Source organism: Coffea arabica, chromosome 9c (assembly GCF_036785885.1).
Source record: "Coffea arabica cultivar ET-39 chromosome 9c, Coffea Arabica ET-39 HiFi, whole genome shotgun sequence".
Taxonomy (NCBI): domain Eukaryota; kingdom Viridiplantae; phylum Streptophyta; class Magnoliopsida; order Gentianales; family Rubiaceae; genus Coffea; species Coffea arabica.
The window spans coordinates 36,613,766-36,631,794 of NC_092326.1; the positions used below are offsets into that span (position 1 = coordinate 36,613,766).

An 18,029-nucleotide genomic window follows, 5' to 3' on the forward strand; every position below is an offset into this window, starting at 1 on the left:
ATTAAAGAATTGGAAGACTTTTGATTGAAATAGCAAAAAAGTAGTCCTCTATTCTCAATACAAAACGAGCTAAAGCGAGCTCTTTTTGGATGCAAACAGCAGCAGTGATTTCCTGAATACAAACATTAGAAGATTGCAAACAAAATCACTAACTCTCGAGGCAAGTCTATGCCCATTTTGCCATCAAAGACATCCCTCCAGCCCCTAGTACAACTGCTACATAAGCCCAGACTTGAAGCATCATGCTGTTTTGTAGCTTCTTCCCCAGAAAATCAGAGGCTAAAAGATCCACCAATGCCATATAATTCAGCAATCCAGCAGAACATGCATCCAGCAATCCCACCACAATTAGTGCTGTTGGACTGTCATCCCTGTACACATTGGACAAAGCAATTCCTAGTGCAATCCCAAATGGAGTAGTAGACGAGAAAAAGAACACCATGATGGCTTTCATTTTAGCTCCATACTCAGCCTAACCAAATAGATTTAAAAAAGAAAACTTTAGAAGGAGAAAAAAATCAAATGTTGAGCTGAATTCATTGCTAAAAATAGCATATTGTTGTTTGGTATTTATCAGCGGGGGATGATTACCTGCAATATGCAACCTCCTAGACCCATTCCCTCAAAGAGCTGATGAAAGCAAAGAGCAGCTACTAATGGTCTGATTGTGCATGGATTATCTGAAGCGCCCATTGACAATCCAATTACTACAGAGTGCACCACAATCCCGACTTCCAAAACCTACAATATACGTGTTACATTACATGGTTTAGATAGAGGCAAAAATATGACGAAATTATAAGTCTGGGATCTGCAAGGCTAGCTCTTGACATGAAAATTCTGGGTTTCAAGGTTTCTAACATAGGTTAAATCAGCAAGAAAATCGAAAATTTACAAAAGTGAAACAGTGAGCTTAATAAAGTTCTTCAGGCATGCAGGTCACTGTTCAAGGTTTTTTCCCCCCTTGTCAATTCTTGAAGAAAAGTGATATACAATCACACGTACATCCCAATTTGATATCCATCCACTCCTAAACACTTTAATTTCATTGCATTATAATCGAATTTTAAACAGCTAGTGAGGTGTATCGATTTTATTTCCCTTCTTAAATAAATGTTACACTTTCGAACTGATAAGCATGAAGAAATCAACTAGGAACAAAAGAGACAAAATGCTATGACAATCTTGGTAAGGATGAAGCTCAAAATATTGACCAAGTGACGTCGATTATTTTGTCACAAACCTGAGCAACAACACGATAACGTAGCAATTGGGATGCAGCAGAATCATCATCATCGGCAGCTTCAAGATTTCTATGACCGTGCCCAATATGTTGTGATTCCAAAGCTCCGTCCTTGACATCTTTTGAAGAACTTTGATCAGCAATGCATTTCTTATAGTAACTCATGGAAAATGAATCAATCATAAGAGTCACTAAAGCTGAAAGCATAGCTACAAAAGTAGTAAAAGGGAATTTTCTCCAAGGTTTTTCCGGTAAACATTGTGATCTTAGACAATCAAAGGAGTCCGGCATGACATGCATGTAGCCAGTTGCTAGGATAACTCCCGATGCAAATGCCTTAACCAAAACGAACATATTTTTATCAGGCTGAAGAGATGGAACTGACCGAGAAAATAATGGCAGACAAATTCCTATCATGCTAGTCACCAGTATTGCAAAAATTGCCACCAACTTGAGCTTTAAGGCCTCGGCCCTGTTGTGACATCCAGTCACATTCGCCTCACCGCATTGTGGTGGAGGAGGCGGCGGTGCGGTGGTGGTGGTGTTTGATGCACAAAATATTGGTATAGCAAATGAGGAGAGTAGGAGAAGAGAGATTGCAAGAAATTTTGTGCATTTCATTTTTTGTTGTTCTAGTCCTACACTACAGTACTACACCTCTACGTGACGAGGAATTATGATGTTTATGAGAAATGGCTGCAAAATCTAGAGCATTTATAGGGTTTTAGATAGGGTAGGAAAGAGATTAAGCAAAGATATGGGATCTCAACTTCTCATAGAATAGAATCTCATATATGCCTCTAAATGGGATTCAAACTCTCTCTTTTCTGTTTCTTGATGTGTAAATATTGTCAAGAATTAAGCGTTTTCTATGGGCGTAGACAAGTTACAAAAGTGGCTGCGCCGGGAATGTGTTGCCTTGATTTTGACACATTCCTATCTCAGTCAGACCGCACTTTTACATACTCCTAGGATGACATGTCATCTGTCAATATCTCAGTCAGACCACACTTTTACATACTCCTAGGATGACATGTCATCTGTGAATCTTTCCTTCGTCTTTTATTTGGTTCTGTGAAAGGAATTCAGCCACAATCATTCGTTGTCGACGAAACACGTGCTCTGCTCGTGATCGTGAGTACTAGGTTGGCAACAAAACCGATGTGAGACTGAGAGTGATTTCACCGCTTCTTCCTCCTTTGACACCAGGATCAGTTCCCTTTCAATGGCCTCTGCATTTTCTTCTGCATCATATCAGATTTGCATCCTTTATTGGACGAGTATGATTGAGTGGCTGATGGCCCTTGTTTTGTCCGGTTATTAATTTGATTTTTCTGTCCGAATACTGGCTGTAATTTTTTCCCTGCTCCTCTCTTTCTTGTGCGAATCAGCGAAATGAACTCAATTTTTTTCCATTATTATTACCCTTCTCTGTTTCTCTTTCTATGATGGTTATTCAACATTTTTTTTTTGTATCCTTATCAGTTGTGTTTTTGTAATTTGTGTGACAGAAATAATGGCTATTCCGTTCTTTCCTTTTTCTCTTTGTATGTTTCTGAGTGTGTGTTCTTTTGAGCTTTTTTTTAGCTTTCTTTTCCTCCTGTTTTAGTTTGGCTATACTCTATAGTAAATTAGTAACTGCAACTACAAGGTGAAATGGAAACTGAAGAGTACGGTGAGATGCCAAAGTGCATGAAGCCTCCAGTATGATTCTGTACCTTTGGCATTCTGATCTGTAAAATGCTAATATCAGATTAGTTAAACCATATCTTTGTTTCTGTAACTTAACCAAACAGACGGATAGCGTGGCAGAGGATGATAGGAATGCAACTGGGAGGAGGATTTCAGGGGAAGACACTGAGGGCGAGGGCAACACTATTGTTGGCTCTGAACTAACACTGATGGAGATTGCTCACATTTCACGAGAAGATTAATCGCTTACTCATCTGGCAGCTTTGCTCTACCCTGTCTTTTCAAGAAAAAATCAGTTGAGGAGAAAAGATCACCTTCCTTGATTGCAAGTAATTATGCTGGGCTTGGTTTCAGTTTATCTGAATATAAATTCTATTTTGGGTATCATTTTCATTTGATGAAGGTGTCTGAGCTGCTGGAATCAGGGAAGTCAATACTGAAGGATCTTATTAATGAATTTGAAGAAAGATTAATTGTGTGAGTCATGTAAAAAATAGGTATTAGGTTTTCAAGATCAGGTTGTATCAATTTTTTTTTCTGAAGCATGTTTGTTTACGGAATCCACAAGGAACAGATAGACAAGTGGAAGGAGGAGATTCAGGAACTACAGTTGCTTGATGCCTTAAATGAGGAGACTAATGCTGATTTGCACAACACTAGATGTCTACTTCAGAATGTTCCTCATCAATCTCGAAGGTAAATTCTGGCATCATTTTATCTGCAGATATGAACACATTAATTGGCTGAAGTTAATAGCTTGTTGCTAACATTGGCATCTTTTGAGATGCAAAATTAGAATTAAGAACTTAAAAAAGTGTCTGAGGTTGTTAGCTGCATCATAATGGTTTTGATATCAACATACAGAAGAATGTTAATTTAGGTCTGTTTCTTCTTGTCATTTTCCTCTTTCTAACTAGTGCAGCAGTATCAAAATTGAATGACGTGTTCTGACTTTTGGAACTGACAAATCTACAGAGGATGAAAGTTCTGCAAGTTAGCTTTGTTGCTTTCTGATACTTGTGAATAGCTCTTATATTCTATTTTGGGGTTTTAATCTAGAAGTGAAGAATGTAACATTAGGTTTTTAGACAGCAGACTCTAGATTCATCATGAGGCCTGAAATTTGATTTGATTGATGCAAGTGGTGACGCTGATTATGTCCCACTTTTGCTCCAATCATTTGCTAATGTATTAAACATCTAACTTGAAGTTCCAAAAATTTTTCACATGCCAATCCAGAACATTTATCCTTGATGCTTCTTGTCACTGAAAAGGTTCATAGCTTTTGTGCTTAAATTTAGTTATTGAACTTTTACTTCTTCACGAGTTCATTTTTTTGATTCTTTTAGCTGGAAAGTGAAGAAAGTTTAACTTGAATACACCAGCTAGGTGGCATAAACAGGCATCCTTCATTTGACTCCATACCATTGAATGGTTTAGTCGGTATCAGTTTTATTTAGTTTTGATCAATAGGATGCTGGTTGATCATTCTACGTGACAGGTTGTTTGGGGACATTGGATCTGCATTTCCAGGAAGTGATTACAGAGATATGAGGTTCTGCATACTGATAGTGTCGAACTTTGAATTGCTTACTAAGGAAAGATTGGAAGATTGGAATACAACATTATTAAGATTGGAAGTCAGCATTATAGTTGCATTTGTGTCCTTTTGATTCTTATTGAAATGATGCTCAAACCGTGCGCTAATTTTTGACCATGTACAAGAAGAGATTGCTGTCTTCTGTTCAGGCTCACTGAGCAGGATGCTTGTCTTAACTCTTGATATGAGCAAAGACACCTAATTCTGCTCTAAGTTCTTATTGCGGCAGAACCTCTGATGACTTGAATTAGGATTTTTGCTTCATGAAATGGGGCGTTACAGAATTTAAGCACAGAACCTTGGATCATGGCCATTATGCTATTGGTCATCAGATGTTTAGGAGAGGTTTTGATATGGCCAGCCATCTAGACTATGGATTCTGCAGTTGTGTTTGCTTTGGAGAATTTAGAGACTGGTTGGGGTTGCTTTGCAGCTGTGCAGACAAGCCAGAGTGCAACGGTTTTTTCAATTGGAAAATAAAAAATAGATGGTTTCATGATGGGATATGTGATGTAGAAAAGAATATCACAAACAAGTATAATATTTGGATGATGGCTGGGATAGATTAATCTTCAGATGATTGGACAAAGCTTTCTGTCTAACCCTGATTTCAAAAGCTGCTTCAGGGATCAGGCTTTTATTCACAAAACATACGAATCCATTATGCTTTTTGTTTATAATGTTTGTATCAAATTCAGAATGCTTTGCTACAATGACTTGCATTCATAACACATATATATATATACTATAGTAACAGGAACAAAGGAGAAGTGCCTCCATAATTTATGTTTAACTGGGCATGTACCACTTAGTTGCTACTGCACATCGTGCGCTTTATGCTTCCTAGTATCAAGAACAAAGTTGAATAGATTTGGATAGATTCTTCTCCCGGTGTCTTTTTTTTTTTGGGGGTTCAGTTAACCTCTGGATCAAAAAGGAAAAAAATTATCAGATCACATCGTTTTTTTCCCCCTGAGATACTTTTTCTGCCCTCTATTCTCTTCACACCTCAAACCCTCTCAAACTCTCTCTCCAACTCCAAGAACAAAGAAATGCCGGAGATAATGCTGAGAGATGAGAAAGAGGAAGATTAATTGTCCATCTCCATTATCAGAATCGCTTCTCTGAATTTTATTTTTAATTTTGATATTTTGGGTCTCTCCAACCAGAAGAAACAGCTATAATTTTTGTTGATGAATAATCTGATGATCAAGGTAGCCTTCTTATCTGACCTTTTCCGTTTTCTTTTTTGCCCTTTTCTTTTCTTGAGTATTCTTCAGAGACATGTCTAAAGTGATCTAGCTAATTTCAGTTATAAGCATACTATCTCACTATGGATATACATCATGGCCACAAAACGTCCAATTTCTGCATCTGAAGTTTAAGGTTCTGTATTATCCTGGCTAAAAATAAGCCAATGCAGCTGCAGTTAAGGTTCTGTATTATGAAGGTCTCAATATACAGTTTCCTAAAGAACTTCTGTCCTTCCAGATAAACTAAAAAATGCTTCAAATTGCTGCTTTCGAAATTTGAGAAGCCAAGTCAGGGTTCTTGAAATGACCAAATACGTAAATTAGTCCTTTTTTTGGAATGTGCCAAGGCCACAGAAAGGTTATTAGAGCATCTTTGTTCCCTAGCTTTAAGCATTATGAAGCATATATTTTCCACTAGATTATGAAGTTAAGACTACGGTTGACTAAGCTATATAACTAATTCATCTGTCCGGTGATTTTTTTTGTTGCATGCTTCATTAATTTATGCTACTATGCATATTTGGCCTCTTAGGTTCCTGCTTTCAATATGACTTGTAGATGCCATTTAACCAGAAAATTTTGTTGAAGCAGGTAAAATAACCAGTGGTAATTCTCGATTGACGGTGTCAAACATTGGGATGAGTCTGATTGGAATATCAATTGCACAGTTTCTCTCACTTGATTCAGCTTCAAATGTTGAGATTTCACATTGTCAGAGTAAGATTTGGCCTTATTCGGTACCAGATTCAGACCCTGTTGAGTTGTTAAAAGCATTTGATTAATCCACCTTTCCAGTTTTTTCAGCCAATCAGAATTTTTAATCACCCTGTGCTTATCATCATTAAAATGTTGTTTAGTACTTTTTATCACATTTTTCCCTTGATGTGAGCATTGTCCAAGTTTCTTGATATCCACTGTCCACAAACTTAGCAGTTAGCATGTCCATATTTCTTGTAATATTGACCTCTTGTGTTTCTGTTCTCATCACTGCATCTATCTGATGATCTGCAGCACCCATTTTAGATTGTTAAAGAAAGAATTCACGGGACATCTTGAAATTGAAACCCTATTTATTGCGTATCGTCTTACCTGCTACTCACCACATCTGTGATTCCATGGAGTTTCCCAGCTTCATTGAAACCTGAGATACTCACAGTCAACTGAGTAAATGAGTCACTATCGTGACTTGTTTTTGTTCAATTACTTGTACTAAAGCTTCTTAAGTTTTTTCGAATCATCACAATATCTGTCTCAACTGCAGGCTTGGAGAAACATTCCCTGCTCCTAAATTGTTTCTGCATTTTCTTTTCTGCGTCCTACTAGATCATGTTGCATGCATCACCGGCGTTTATCAAACATAGCTTGCATCAAAGTAGATCATGACCAGCCCAGTTTGGTGGGAGATGTTTCTGCTGACATCAAGTAATTCTTTTTTTGGCTTCAAGAAAAATGAAATAGAAACGACAGAGACTCAGGAAGTGGCCCCTTCTAGACATATTGAGTTGTTACTTGTTGGAGACTTTCTGAAATTTTTATGCATGATCTCTAGATGGTCTTAATGTGCATAAATTGTTGTGATGCTACCATTTTTCCATTAGTCTCTAGATATCTTTTTGCATTAGTTTCTTGTTCATTAGGCAAAACCCAAAAAAAAAAAAAAAAAAAAATGGAGAAAGAGAAAAACTTTCCAAAGATTGTTGAGTATTCTCGCACTCTGCTTGGAAATATATATGTCCTTTCCCAAGTCTTGAAATAAAAGAAAAGATGGGCTTGGGCTCTTAAGTTCAACCTGTGGAGAAAAGTTCGGGAATGGCCATTCTTGGACATCTCAGTGAAGCTCCAATCCATCCAACTCGAGCTCTGAGTGCGCACTGTACAGGACTTCTAGGCCCAACTTACATTTTTTTAGGTGCCAACCCATTTGGACTTCCCCTTTGGGCTGGATTGAAAATTTTATCGGAAATTGATAAGTATTCATCAGCAAAGTTAAGCATACAGCCCAGATGTTTTACAGATAAAAAGCGATTAAGGACCATAATGAGCTAATTATCATCTTATATTCTCTGGCTTTTGTTTTTCCTTTTTTTTTTTTATATAGGGAAAGGGAAAAAATTAAATAAAAAAATCTAATTTCAACTTTAACCATTACACCAAAACTTGTACTGCAATAATATGGATATGAAAGCATCGCTCGGTATTTTGGAGAGCTTTCTACTAGGGGTTGTTGCCATTCACCAAAAATTACTATTGAATAGAAGATTCAAAGATTATTTCTTCTTTTTCGAATTGAATTTTTACATTTTTACTTGCCCGGTCAATTCAAAATTTTCAATTTTACGTGTGAACGGCCACTAAGATTTATTAGTAACTCTGTAGCAACCCTGGTTTTAAACTAGCTCAATAATTTTTTGAGCATGAACCATTAACTCAAAATTACTCGAATCAAATTAATTGTAGTCCACTCCTTACAAGTATTATCAATCGACCAACATTGTTATACTTTTCTGACATAAGACAAGACACGGAGGTTTGACGAACTCTCCATTTGAATTGCGAATTTTTGTGAGGTAAAAAGGTAATTGAAAAATGTGTTTACAGAAAATGCAGAAAATTTTTCTGTGAAAAATTACAAAATCCAAACGAGATTTTGGTTGTTGTGGTTGTTTTTTGCGTCCTTCCCCCCCCCCCCCCCCCACCAAACCCAAAACAAAAACAAAAGAAAAAAAAACAACTTCATGGTGGTTAAAAAGTTCTTGCACAACACACACTTGAATTGCTTGACAAAGGGGTGTGAATTTTCTCTACACGTATCGTAAAAGGTGGGCTAAGACTGACTTAAGCAAATGCAGACAACTTTTATCATCACTTGCCATGTGGGCATTGATAGCGAGAGAACGGCATTCATGAATTGGGAAGAATTTCAAATGCAAACACAACAAAATTGTTGGAAATTTCTTGCACTCGGTTTATGGTTGAAGGATGAAGCCTTTTTGACTTGACCCTTCAACTAACGCTACACCAAATATGTTTTGTACTCCAATTCACGTGAAATCTCTTTTGATGTTCAAAGGACAATCCGAGTAAAAGGATGACCAGCTTATTGGGGGCCATCATTTAGACCACTTCTATTCAAGACAGATAAAAAGGTTTCGTCCCCATTAAACTTCTCTCGGGTTTACGTGTATTGTTAAGTTACACGTCTCTAGCCGTCTTATAACTTTCCTTTTTTTTTTTTTTTGAGTGATTCTTATATATATTGATAGTGTATATATTTTTATCATTGATAGTGTATATATTTTTTTCATTAGATACATCATGACACATATCAATTAAAAAAATAAATAAATAAGATTCATGAGAATTTTTTTTATAAAAAAAGATTAATTTTTTATACATTAACAGTGTAATGATTTTTTTTTTTTACACTATCGATTACAGATGCATGCCACATATTTATATATATGATTTAAATTTATATTATGTGACATTATGATTCAAACCTTCTAATGTAAATAAAAAAAGAAAGAAAGAAAGAAAGAGATGAGGCTTTTATATTCGAGAGACTTGATGTGTGTAGATAAATTTGGATGACTTGGCACTGCCATAAACTTTAGATTCTTGCTTAACTTCATGCGTGGTATTAATTGTTAATTTTATGGATCATGATCAAGTTGAAAATTTTATACGAGATGGATAACTTTCATGACAAATGCAAGTTTGCATCCAAACCAACTAGTTTAAGAATAGTTTAGTTTAGGTGACGGAGCAAAGAGTCTATAACCTTTAAGTGAAAGATTAATCATTGTAAGTGTAATTAAAGTTAAAAGCGTAAAGGATTATATAGTGCGCTGTGATAGCTATGATTCATTTGACAAGTTTGTAGTGGGTTCGGCCATATATACACACACACACACACATATATACACACCACCAAGATAATTTCTGAGAGCTTTGCGAACCATTTTGATTGGATGTTTCAGATAAGGTATCTTGTGTATGGACTTAAGTGCATTCCAGCCATGGCCAAATATAGCCTGCTTTGTAGCAACTCAAAAAGGGTTTTACTTGGTGATCCAAGAAAAGAAAAAGAACAAGAATAAAGAGGTGCTTATGGTTGAGGTTATATATACTTTTTCACTAGCTGGTTGAAAGATTCTTTGGGAACTTAGATACTGCGTGATTTCTGAGGTGCTTTCTCTTTTACAACACCTCCCAATATCTTTCGGCATAGGATCTATTGGTTGTTGTTGCACCAAGGATATCATCACCCGGCCATATTCTCTCTTTCTCACTTTTGCTTTTGCTTTTTCCTTTGTTATGAATTCTTTTTCAAACCATTCTTTCTCTCTTTGGTTTTTTTTTTTTGTTCCAAAACAATTGCAAAGTCGTGTTGTGTGTCACGAAGGGAAACAATTGACATAAGTCACTCTCAACCCATGTTCTTTAAACTATGTGCTTCTCAAAAAAAGGGAAAAAAAGAGAAGTTTCTCCAAAGATAAAAGTAGATGCTTGTTCCCCATAATTCTGAACCATCATTGATGTTATAAAAATGCATGGAATAAGTCCATTCATTCTGCTTAAGGTATGGCTGCCCACTACTATACCCTTTTCTTCTCTTTTTTTTTTTTTTTTTGTGGGCAACTTGTAGTTTTGTAGGTTCTATGCCTCTTTGACACATTCACAACCAATCCACTAAAATGAATAAGTTTCATGTCAAGACTTTGAGTTGCAGTGGACTTTATGTAGCAGGAATATAATTTAAGGTAATTATTTTAGTTAGAAAAAAAAAAAGAAGCAAGCAAGCAAGCATCTATAGTGATGCTTTCCAAGATAAGAGTGAGTTGGTTGTGTGCGCTATCACTATGTAGGCAGTCATGATGGTGCAAATCCACAACCTAAGTTAAAATGTCATGCAAATCTAGGAAGCTTAGCAAATGGAGAATTTTGGGATGTTGTTAGTGGGATAAAATGATGTGTCCATCAAGCATCTGTCTGTCAACACGCCTAAGGAAATAAGTAGTAGTTTGAACTGTTTCCCCATTCTCCTTTTCCAAGTCTTGGTATCTAATAATTGGTCTTTATTGGGGTTTGATTCAACTTATCAAAATATAAAGAATCACACCACCTTTATCTCCACTCCTACCTTTTACTACCAAAATCCAACAAAAGTGAGCTCGTTGGCAGCCTCATCACAATTTCTGAGTAAGGAAAGTGCAATTTGGAAGGGTCATCATCATTCTAGATGTGGGGCAGACACGTTATCTCTCCATTCCATTTCTCAAAGTAAGGGGAAATTCCAAATACGTACGCTACTGCGCGCAACCTATAGATTTTTACTTTTACTACCTACATATTTTTACATGTGTAAGTCCCCAATATTTAATTGATAAGACTCTTTTAACACCTTATTTAGACTTTCTCTACACTTTAAAATGGAACTTTTGCATGCTATAGGCAAAATAATGAGCTGCACTTGTGAAAAAATTGCATGTGACTACTCTTGAGTCCACATATATGTGGTCATGCCCCTTCTCGTCTTGATTAATTTATTCCCATCCTCCCCTGTATTAATTTTCCTCTAATTTTAACCATTTCGTCGATTTCAATGGTATCCTCTAACTATAATTACTTCACCAAGATATAATTCCCTTGATGGAAGAGCTACGAGTATATGTTTTTATACCAGAAGGCTGAGAGAGAAGGTGCGCGTAACGATTTGAAGGCTAAAAAATATGAGAGCCAAATAATAATAATATGTTTTTGCTTGATGTAAAATATAATTATAGGTTAAGGAGGCAAGTACAAATATTATCCACCATTTGATAACAATTCTACAAACCCATCTTTCTATGTTGATTGGGCTCTTGATTTTTCACAAGTCTAATTAAAATTTTTGTCCAAAGGTTGTGGAGCCACTACAAGATATAGCCCCCCTCTAATGTAAAACACATGGAATCAATGTACCAGTGATATGTTTTTGCACACATTCCCATTAGTTTCATGCAGAGGGAAGAAAGACTATGATGGAAGTCTCTCAAGTTGGGAGTGTGAATTGAATGTGGCCCCTATATTCATGGAAGGCATATGTATTGTAGGAGAACAAAAGAAGCAACATCAATTCTAAAGTTGATGGAGGAGTAGATATGTGCCCCAACCACACTGACACAATAGGGCTAGTTAGACTTCACATCTTGGGCCCCATAATCTTTTTGATCGGATCCAAACATTTTAATGCTTAGTTTTGCCCAACCATCCTTTTTGACCCCACTAAATATGAATTCGGAATAAAGGATAAAATCTACAAAAGTGGACAACTTTTGTGACACACCTTTCCATTCCTTTTCATCAATGGGCCCACATACTTTCAGCAAATGTTGACGACACATACATGGGCTATTGGCAAGGAATTGCGATCCACTCTTTGGGTCAGCCGGGGCCCATGTACAGGGGAAAGGAGGAAAATTGCAATCAATGAATTTGAAAGTGTTATCATGATCAAGCTTCCTTGACGTGTTCTTAGTAGGAAGAGATTTTCTCCTCTTTTTTGAATTTCTAGGCTTCAATAATTTATCTTACCTCAATCAACAATATGCATTGCTAATTTCATGGGGAAAAAATGAAAAAAAATAGAACTTTTGGAGGCAGAATACCCTAGTTTATCATAGGAGTGTATTTCTTTTGTTTCCTCATAGGAGGAATACGTTGCTTTTGTTTCCTTTAGTTAAAAGGTAAAATATAAAATGAAAGAAAGATATTTGATTTCGGATTAATTTTTATACACTATCAGTATAAAGATTTTTTACGCGAGCAAATTTAGATGAATGCCAAACCATCATTGTTCAAATTTTAACTTCACTTTTTATTCATGTGTCATATATCTATATTTGTTAATATAAAAAATCTTTACGCTGACAATATATATAATGTTGATCCATTTGATTTTTATTATTGCTTGTTTTATGGGGTAAGGATGAAACTAAAAGGCTTCTTCATTTAAATAAATTTTTGTCACAAATACAGTAGCCCTCAAATCTAAACCAGGAGGATTAACATTTTATGCGTTAACAGTATAATGTTTTTTTTATACTAATAGTTATGAATGTATGACACATATGCATGATTTGAATTTCAAATTTCAATTGGTATTATATGACATGATATAAACCTATTATTATAAAAAAAAATTATACACTAATAATGTATAAAATATATATATATACTCGTAAAAGAAACTACAACGTACATTTAGGGGGTTTTCAAAGTCTATGTCTTCAATCAACATTTTTCACTATTGGCCGTGTCAATTAATGTAGTAGTACATGAACTTCTATGCAGTTTCAAGTCCTAATCAATTAATTCTTGGAATTAGATCTCATCTAACCTATTCAGCATGCATTAGTTGAACCTCGACAATTTTCTACCTGTTTGAATTGACCCCACTAATTAATTATATGATGAAATGAGAAAGAGAGGTGGCCCATATTATATTAGATGCAAAGTTGGACAAATCAAGCTTTATCATACGAATAAAGCATCTTATGCAGCATTTGGCTTGCAACCCAAGGGTTCAAAGCAAGGGATTGTGCAGATTTTGTCTACTGAATAATTCTTGCCCTTTAATTATTTTTCAATCCAACCATGATGCCAGATGCATGCTTTCAATATAAAATTGCTCCTTGAAATCAGACTACTTGGGCATAATTAACAATGAGATTAGAGTCATTAATTAGTGCATTGTACAAAAGCAATCGACATCCTTATTCTATGCTAATTAATCACAGTTCCCAAAAACTCTTTCAAGAGTTTTTATATGTTGACCTTGGAATTATTGCAAGAGTGGGAATCGTACCTTTCTCCAAACAAAGAAAAGTATAGGACAAAGGATAGGATACCCCATGTTGCCCGGAATTAAGGCCGGCAAAATGTTGCCAATGCAGAGTGTTTATGACCATTTTTAGTTAGTGTGTCCATTCTTTAATTATTATGGAAAAGTAGAAACCAGCGTTTGATGTACGGTGAGACAAAAAGATGATTGAAAAATATATTCACAGAAAACGTAAAAATTTTTCTACAGAAAGCCACAATCCAAACAAAGCCTCGATTCATCGATACCTAGATTACATACAGTCCAACAAGATTATCGAGAATTAAATTTAAACAATCACAGTTGGCAATTAAGAGTTAGGCCTTTATGATTTTTTCTTCCATAAAGGTTGATTTTTTTTTCACATATTTCAAATGTTATTAGGATTTAAAGTGTGATTATTCTACGTTTTAGATATTTCAAAACTATGGTAAAAACCATTTTAAAAAATTTTCGAAAAGAGAAACCAAAAAAAAATATTGCAAAAAGAATCCGTGTAAGCATTAATGAACTTCAAGGAAAATACATAATTAGGAATCAAGTTTAAAAATTTGTCCTTATAAGTCTAGTGTACATGTATGTGTGTGTGTATATATATTATATAGTCAATTTAGAGAAAACGTAGGTTCACAATCATCATTACACTAATAATGACAATTAGATAACAACCTATTATCACTTGTCGTGTTCATAATTAAATAAGGAAGAAAACAAATTCATTAAGATATTCTTCCTAGACAAACAAAAATGTCTCTTCTTGTTTGCGAGTATAGATTGTAGTTAACTTTGGAGTAAGATAATCAACAAGTTTTTTAACTCTTCCATTTGAGATGGTCTCTAATACAAATAAAAAGTAGATTAGTTTTACTTGGCATCAGTACAAGTATGTAATCTACCGTGTGTTTGTGTGATAGTGTCAAAGTAATTAGGCCACCAAACCCGCATGCCCACCCCACTATCCCATGAAAATGACAAGCCAAAGAACAATTAAACGAGGAAAAAAATTGTGGATTAAGAGTTGGATACAGTCAATTATTTAATACTGAAAAAAAAAGCTCGGAGACTTTGAATAAAATATTTAAGTTCAATGCTTTTTAATCAAGATCAGCACTTGAGATACGATTACTACTAAACAAACATAGTTTATTGCCACCACAAAACGTGCACCTGTGAAGAATTATTGTGGTTTCGCTTTCCTTGAAAGCGAACCTTGCAATTGGGATTAACTTAATCAATTGACATGCAATATCGTGCACTCACTTGATTGATTCACTAACCACAAATCAGTAAATAGTAAGTTTTTTTTTTTATACATCGTCAGCGTACAAAATTTTTTTAAACACTAACAAAATTAGATTATATCACATAATATAAATTTAAATTATACATATATATTATATATTTGTAATTACTAATATAAAAAAATCACAGCACAGTCCGTGTATAAAAAGTTAATTCTTAACAAAAATTTGACGAGAAAATATGTAATATCTATCCAAGGAGGCAAGGCAAAGGAAAGCAAAGCAAATAAATGGAGAATGGAGGAGGGGACGAAAGAGTCCCCATCTGGGTGTGGGGTCCACCGTGTACCAAGATCCTCCCATTAATTCCTGCGTCATCAGATGTCGCTTTCATGTGCCCCATCATTTAGTAATCTTCTTTGGCTTCCTTTTTTTTGAATATATTTAATACAGTTAACGACTATTATCATTACATATTTGGGTCTATCTGGCATCTTTTTATTCTCTCATCTTTTCTTCCTTTTACACGCGATGGACCCCCCACGAGCATTTGTACGTTGACGGGAAACTAACAAATTAGGACTCCAGATGCTTCTCCAAAAAGCATATCAAACAAATTTCTCTTTTGAATTGTTATTTTTAAGATTTTTTATTTTGTCAAAAAAATATACTATAATAATTTAACATATATTAAAAAAAGGTGACTAAGAAATATATTTATAGAAAATGACAAAAATATTTTACAAAAAATTACAATCCAAACAAGAGTTAATATATATATATATACACATACGTGTGTGCGTGTATATATATATATATATATATCACACGTAATTACTAAGCAAGTTCTATACAAGAAATTAAGATGATTACTGTGATTTTGAAAATTATAGATAATTTTGCCAATTATCAATTCTTCCAAACTTAAAATTAGTACCATCTTATTTTTCTCATCTCTTTAGACGCTCATGTTTACACGTCTCCACGACAAAATGTAATTAATGATTTAGATATCTATAAGTGCCTGTAAGTATTAAAATCGCAGCAGTGCGTATAATAACGTGTTTAGATTGTAAATTATTACACCTTATTTACACACACTGACTTGCTTATATCATCGATATATTTTTTAATTATTTCTTATTTCACATACATCGTCATGTTTAAAAAAATTACAGAACTTTTTTTTTTTTTATACAAAATTATCTTAAATAATTTACAATCCAAACACATTATCAAAATTCTTTTTTCAAACCGCTTTTTTACTTGATAAGATCGAAAGTGTGCCAAGAAATAAATGTATTGACTGGTGGGGAGGTGTCCTGGAAATCATGCGTTGGAATTGAAAATCTTGAAAGAAAGTAAGTAATATTAATTATTGTTTGTTTGTTTTCACGTGAAAATGATAATTATCATCTTGAGTCAAACGTCAGGGGGAACAGCAATGAATAATGTGGTTTGCATTGATTAAGGAGGAGAGGAGCGGTGGTGGCATGTTGTGGGCATATGATCCGTAGATTTGTTCGTGGGATATTTGTGGTGGTGGCTGCTTGCTTCTGGCTTCTGCAGCCTCCTACATGCGATGAACATGCTTTTAATATTTTGGATCAGTATCACCAACTCAGCTGTGGTCCTCTATGTTCCGACAAAAGCTTAATTAAAGTTGGATTCATTTGTTGTTTCTTTGCCTTTGTTTTTCATTACACTACTACTGTACAGTATTATTTAGTAGTATTTCAATCCAACCACGACTGTTTCCATGAGATAGGGATACTTTCTATGAACATTTTCTCTTGTAAATAGTGATCATATACAAATTTGCTGATTCACAAAAGAAAAATTGAGAAATGCTTCAATAATACCACCTTTTTAATGAATTATGCTTATTAGTAAGTAGAAGATCAAATTGGATTTCGATGTTTATGTTCAATCTACTACAAATTTTTTTTTTTTTTTACTTTTGAATAACTGTAATATTTTTTGGGATGTGTTATATGTGAAATAATAAGGTGATTGAAAAATTAAAAATAATTAAAATTATGTCTGTAATGCAAGTAAAAGATTATTAGAAACAACTTTGTTGTCCAAACGCATTCAAATAAAATTCAACGGTATAAGTGTGCACGAAACAACTCTTTGATTATATTCAATTTCATTGTTCCTAAAAGAATAAAAAAAAAATTTGTAACTCTTTAAGTTAACTACTGCCTTGTAATCGTAAGAATAACCTTATCAGATTATATAAACTTAACGAGATATCTCAAAAATTTTTAAAAAATTAGATTAGTTTAGGTTAAAAACTAGGTGATCCATCCACAAATTTAATAGGGTTAATCCATTAAAGAAGGGGGGGGGGAAATCCAACTTGGTAACCTAGAACATCACGAACCCATAAAAAATGAAGGTACTATAGTCCTACAAATGATAATGGGAATGGATGATGAATATTTATATATTAAAAATAAAAAAAAAAAAAAGAGGGGGAAAAAGTTGGTTGGATATCTACCCAAGTTTGTCGGCATTAGAGGTCAGAGAGACCTTGGCAAGGTCTCCGCTCCTGCCAAAGATGGGGCAAATAAAGCAATACAATAACAGCAGTAGCAGTAGCAGTAGCTGCAGCGGCAGCAGCAGCTAAACAATTTCAAAGAAAAAGTTAGAAAGAAAGACCCGAGATTTTCACGTCCCTGTGAAATCTGACCTGACGAAACCCATCCGTCCCCACCCACTAACGTACGTAAGCCCATCATGTCGCTTTCGTCCTGTAACAGTAACTGCACCGGCGAGTTTTAAGGGCTTCTTTTTTTTTTACTAAATTAATAGGAGAGAGAGGCTTTTTAACCCCCTTTCTTTTTTGGGTGGTTGTAGTATTATTTATTATTATTATTATTATTATAAGCCGGTTGGGGTGGGGCTGGGTTAGGGCGGCAGCGCCAATTCAACAACACAAAAGTACGCCTCAGTGGTTCAATGTACGGCCCTCCACATCTGTGCGCGTCCTTTCCTTCCTATATATATATATTCTGTCATCATCATCACCAGCAGTCTACTGACAAGTGGATTTTCTTCTTTTAGTTTGGCGCTTTTTTTTCTTTTTTTTTTTTTAAACCTTTAGTGTATAGATAAATCCTATGCCATG

General features: G+C 34.9%; 1 protein-coding gene and 1 long non-coding RNA gene across 5 annotated transcripts; one reads left to right on the plus strand and one right to left on the minus strand.

Annotated features, from left to right (window-relative positions):
* Position 1: 1 nt before the first annotated feature.
* On the minus strand, positions 2-2,050 carry LOC113708169 (fe(2+) transport protein 1-like). Its single transcript, XM_027230640.2, has 3 exons — positions 1,244-2,050; positions 592-741; positions 2-472 (listed from the first exon to the last, which is right to left on the minus strand). Exons 1-3 carry the CDS (start codon positions 1,862-1,864, stop codon positions 167-169), a joined length of 1,077 nt encoding a protein of 358 aa, XP_027086441.1. The 5' UTR covers positions 1,865-2,050; the 3' UTR covers positions 2-166.
* Positions 2,051-2,497: 447 nt separating this feature from the next.
* Positions 2,498-6,724, plus strand: LOC140013976 (uncharacterized). Of its 4 annotated transcripts, XR_011820821.1 has the most exons (4): positions 2,498-3,412; positions 3,510-3,631; positions 4,437-5,749; positions 6,380-6,724. It is a non-coding gene; the product is annotated as an uncharacterized lncRNA (long non-coding RNA). The 4 variants fall into 4 exon arrangements; XR_011820819.1 differs by having other exon boundaries at positions 2,498-3,631; XR_011820822.1 differs by lacking the exon at positions 4,437-5,749 and having other exon boundaries at positions 2,498-3,264.
* Positions 6,725-18,029: the final 11,305 nt, after the last annotated feature.